Source organism: Pezoporus flaviventris, unplaced genomic scaffold (genome assembly GCF_033815535.1).
Source record: "Pezoporus flaviventris isolate CSIRO_AGI_PZ_B2104156 unplaced genomic scaffold, CSIRO_AGI_Pfla_v1 ptg000004l, whole genome shotgun sequence".
NCBI lineage: Eukaryota > Metazoa > Chordata > Aves > Psittaciformes > Psittacidae > Pezoporus > Pezoporus flaviventris.
The window spans coordinates 625-5,230 of NW_026892552.1; the positions used below are offsets into that span (position 1 = coordinate 625).

Genomic DNA, 4,606 nt, shown 5'->3' on the forward strand with positions numbered 1-4,606 from the left:
CGGTCCCCAGGCTGCAGAGCTGTGCGCAACCTCCACCGGGCGGCAGCATTGCCCCCCGCTCAACTCACTGCGCGTCCCTCGCGCAAGCCCCCCAGCATCCCTGTGGGTGTTCCCCGCGCATCCTGATGACTGTCCCCCGTGCGTTCCCGCACCGCGCACTCCGCACCCCCGCGCATCCCGCCGTACGTTCCCTGCATAACCACCGAGCGTGCCCGTGCGCAAAGCCCCAAGCAGGCAAATGGTTTCAGTGGCCGGGACAAGGCATGGTTCCAGTTGCAGTTTTCTAGTTCTGGGAAGAGCATCTGGCCTCAGGAGCCTTCTGTTTTCCCATAAGTAAGAGGAAGAAAAAATCATATTGAAAGTTGGCAGTGAGGAGAAGTTACGCTGCCCAGGACTGTCACAGCTGTGGCCAGGGCCGAGCAGAAGCTGTGGCTGTGCTGGTGCACAAGGAGCTTGTCTAAAGACAGCTGCCTCTGTTTTACATTCTGAGGACTGCAAAGGAGTGTGTTGAGGTTAAAATGTGTATTTGTGCACAAAGGAGCAAGTTCCCTTCTACAATGCTGATGCTGCAGCAAACTAAGTTTGGGAAGCCCTGTTTGGGGAAGGAGCAGCGCTCCTTAGCCTGCCTGTCACATGCAACATTGATGGGCTCAAAAACAGAGAGCCTGGGCCCTGCTGGTGGTTTTCCCGTTTCAGACTCATGAAAATAAGAAGTTGATGTCCTTTATTGTCCTTCTGTATCAAGCCTTCTTATTTTAAACAGGCTAAAATGTGAGCGGGTTGCTTATTTGGTGAGTGGCCTAAGATACCTGTGGGAATTTCTCGCCTGTGTTGGACCAGTTCCATGCTCCCCAGTGTGAGACCAGAGAAGAGGATGCTTGGGGTGGGGGTCTTTAAGTGCATGAATACCTGATGGAGGAATGAGGATGATGGAGCCAGGATCTTCCCAGCAGAGCCCGGTGCCAGGACCAGAGGCGACAGGGAGAAACCAAAACGCAGAAGGCTCCGTCTAAGCATCAGGAAAATATTTTGTTCTGTTTTGGTTGCATCCCTGGAGACATTCCAGCCCTGAGGGGAAACAGCACAGAGCAACCAGGACAGGGTGACCCTGCCCTGAGCAGCTGCTAGGGCTGGTGGTGTCCAGAGTACTCTGTTGTCCTGTGCAAATTAAACATACGGAAAATGCTGGAAACTGCCAGGCAATTAACCAACCGAGTTCAACAGAAAGCAGAGCAGGAAAGCATCTTAGCAGAAGACGAGCTAAACATTTGACCAAGTCTGCTAGCAACAGTGTAAAACGTTGCACATGGTGATTTCCACCCTGGAATAAGGCAGCTGTGTGTTGGCGAGGGAAGACAGGCTCTGCCTGAGCAGTGATGCTGTGGTACTGGCGATGGCCATCAAGAATCTCAGTCCCAACAAGCTTCTCACTTGTGGGTGCAACCTCACCACCACAGCTCGGCATCAAATATGTGGGCACAGTTTAGCCCTATGGGGCTTGCTGCCCAAATGTGTCTTGTACAGCTTCAACTCTAGGAAGGACTGCAGCCTTAAGGTTTTCTCTTCTGCTCAGTTTACACAACTGTACGTAATTAAGTCGTACAATATGTGTGTTAAATTCCATTGATGATTCCATTTACCTTCTCCCTAAGCACATTTGCAACACAGGCCTGCAAAAGAAACAGTCTGGGGTTGTTTTTTTTTTCAGTTCTGGAATTCATTCTTTGAATTCTTTTGGTTCTCATTTCCTGAGTGGGAAAAAAAAAAAAAAAAAAAGAAGCAGTGCTGATTTAACAACTATGGTTTTGTAAACTGATTACACACTCCTGGGGAGGAGTTTCGAGGAGGAAAGAGCTGTGCAGTTCATAAGTATCTCGGTCTGGGATTGCTGCAGTCTCCTCTGCCTGTGAACGTGCTGGTGAAGGGCAGCATTCCTGCTCGTCTTGAAGCAGCAGCATGGCTGATAAGCTTGTGGAGAGCAAGATCAGGTGTGACAAAGTAACCCTCTTTACAGAGAGAGGCTGCCGTTACTGCAGGAATGCCGAGGAGATGCTCAAGCAGTACAACTTTGTGCCTGGAGCCCTGGAAGTTGTTGATATCACCCAGCGCAAGGATGTCCAGGATTACCTGCAGCAAAGAACAGGGCATAGAACCGTAAGTTCTCGCAGTTGTTCCACAGCACTTGCTGATCCTCTATCCCAGGGCGGCCACACCCTGGCCAGCTGCTGCAGAGGTGGAGGTGAGGGCTCTTTCCCCACGGCTTTTCCTGCCGGATCACGGGGAGAAACTGCAGCCCGCTGCACTGGAAAGGAAGTTCCTTGCTTTGCCCGCCCTGTGCGTCCCGTCGCTGTAGCTACTGCAGGGCGAGTGCTCGGTGCCGAGGTGAGCGCCCGCTCCTCACCGCAGCAGCCGGAGGTGCGGAGCTTTGCCTGCCCAAGCTCTCACATGCAGGGCAGGAGCCACCCCTCCGTGGTCCCCGCCACCTCTGCGTAATGAACACAACTTTGCTTTGACTCCCCAGTCCACCCCAGTGAGAGCAACATCCAGCGATGCCCAGGGGCGAAGCAGAAGGGACATGCTGGCGATCTGCCTCGCCACTGGTGCTTCAGGGGATTTTTCCTGCACTGGGTGTGCCTCCAGACATGTGGCTTGACTCAGCCCAGGGAAAACTCAGAACTGGAAGGCTGCTTTCAGTGCAGCAGGACTGCTAGAGGCTCTGACAGAGGTGTTCCAGTGTCTGTCCTGCCTAAAGGACAGCAAAGCACCAGTGCACCTCCTGTAGAACGCTTGCTCTTGGAGTCAAGTCTCTGTCCTGCTTGTGCCTGATCCTGCTGGCTCGGTTTTAGCCTCTTAGGGGTACCAGAGGGAACCATAGCTCTCGCATGACGCCCTGGCCCTGTCCTGAGTGTGGGTACAGGGCAGCAGCATGTGGGCACGTGCAGATTTGCCCCTGCCAGGGCAAGACTATGGGCAGCCATCGACCCCCCTCCAAGGCTTTCTGAGCTGCCATTTTCCATTGACCCTTTTCCCCCTTGCTGTTTTATGCCTGTTCTGGCCCATGTCTTTTGTCTTCACTGCCTGAGCTATTACTGTCTCAATAATTCTACTCCCGCTGGTGTTTCCATCTCTTTTTATCTTCCCTGGCTTGCAGCTGTGGCTGTGGTGGTGTCAGCAGTGGTTCACTTCCCTCTGCGGCAAAGCTTTGCCTTCAGAAGCCTTGGATCTAAGGATCCAGAATGGCTCCTGGCCTTCAGGAAAGGCTGGAGTTTAATTTGGTTTTTACCTTTGTTTCTGCACTGATTGCTGTCATCTTGCTGCCAGGCAACCATCATGAGGTGGGCAGGAGAAGGGACAAGCACAGGCAGGAAAACAGCAGAGGCTGTTTCAGGGCTGTGAGGTAGGAGGAGAGCAAAAGGCCAGAGAAAGGGTATGTGGAGAAGGCGCTGAGCGAGAAAGGCGAGTTTGAAGGGCCAAGGGACTTTGATAGTGATGGTGGCCGTTAGGGAGACAGCACATGCCACCCAGCGCCTTCACGTGCTGGGAAGCGCCCGGGAGCACGCTTGGAGAGCCTGCTGTGGGCACACGCATGGTTCATACGCAGGTCTCAGCCCTTGGAGCTGCTCGCTCACTGCTCTGGGGATCATGTGCTTGGAGCATCTCCAGCACTAACCCAGAGTGTGTTTTTACCCTTCTGCAGCCTCTCTGAAATGCAGGGGCTTCCCCTGCCCCCTTTTGTCTCGCAGCGGTTTTCAGAGAGACGGGAACTGGGCATGGGAACAGGAGGATTTCGTAAATCGTGGTCTCCCTGGTGCACAGTCTGCTTCCAAGACAAATTCTTTCCCCACATTCTGCCTTCAGCAACCAGCTCTTCTGATTAACCTGTGGCATTGCTTTGTGCTCAGCTGCCCGTTGTCTTCATTGGGAGATGCTGCATCGGAGGATTATCCGACCTGCAGAACATGGACTGCAAGCTCCCCAGAATACTGCAGCAGATCGGTGCCCTGCAGTAGTGTAAGGGTAAGCCTGAGGACTCTGGCGTGTGCTACAAAAACAAGGAGATGGAGCCGGGCCAGCAGCTTGAGTCAAACAGCTGAGAGATCCCGTGGGTAAAATCTAGACTTGCTGTCCTCACAGAAAAGAACTTAGGAGTCTGACCAGAGGAATTTAGCAATGCCAGCTGGGCTTACAATAGATGTCACGTACGTCGTATGTGGGCATATAGACAAAATCTCTGTGCATTTACGCAGACACACACATGTGTCTGCAATCAGGTGAAATACATAGCTATGTACACACATGGAAAAACACTGTTTAGCAGCATTTTCTTGATCTAATAGTTCCAAGCAGCTGTCTACCTTTTTTGTCTGCTGCTTCTGCTTTCAGGAGAGAGATGACCAGGAGCTGCATCTGCCTCATTCTGACATTCAGCAGCTTCCTGAAGGAAATTCCTGGAAACTTCCTTCTGCGGGATCAGGTGCATCCTCCCGGCCAATGCAGCTTCTTTCCCTGTCAGTGATCTGTGGTTTGAGATGTGAACGTATCTCCATTCTTTCTGCAGCTCCACAACATGATCTGCTTCAGTCCAATAAAATACACTTGCTCTAAG

General features: G+C 52.5%; 1 protein-coding gene across 2 annotated transcripts; it reads left to right on the forward strand.

Moving 5' to 3' along the window:
- Positions 1-1,799: 1,799 nt before the first annotated feature.
- LOC133265105 (glutaredoxin-1-like) lies at positions 1,800-4,606 on the forward strand. 2 transcript variants are annotated; one of them, XM_061445310.1, is made up of 3 exons: positions 1,800-2,154; positions 3,903-4,017; positions 4,384-4,605. In XM_061445310.1, exons 1-2 carry the CDS (start codon positions 1,957-1,959, stop codon positions 4,008-4,010), a joined length of 306 nt encoding a protein of 101 aa, XP_061301294.1. In that variant the 5' UTR covers positions 1,800-1,956; the 3' UTR covers positions 4,011-4,017; positions 4,384-4,605. The 2 variants fall into 2 exon arrangements, with proteins under 2 accessions (XP_061301294.1, XP_061301293.1); XM_061445309.1 differs by lacking the exon at positions 3,903-4,017 and having other exon boundaries at positions 4,384-4,606.

Bases quoted from the DNA above. Each gene is read 5' to 3' on its own strand.
- LOC133265105 (XM_061445309.1), top strand. From the start codon at position 1,957: ATGGCTGATAAGCTTGTGGAGAGCAAGATCAGGTGTGACAAAGTAACC. The intron at 2,155-4,383 runs GTAAGTTCTCGC...TTCTGCTTTCAG, and splicing joins AAAGAACAGGGCATAGAACC to GAGAGAGATGACCAGGAGCT.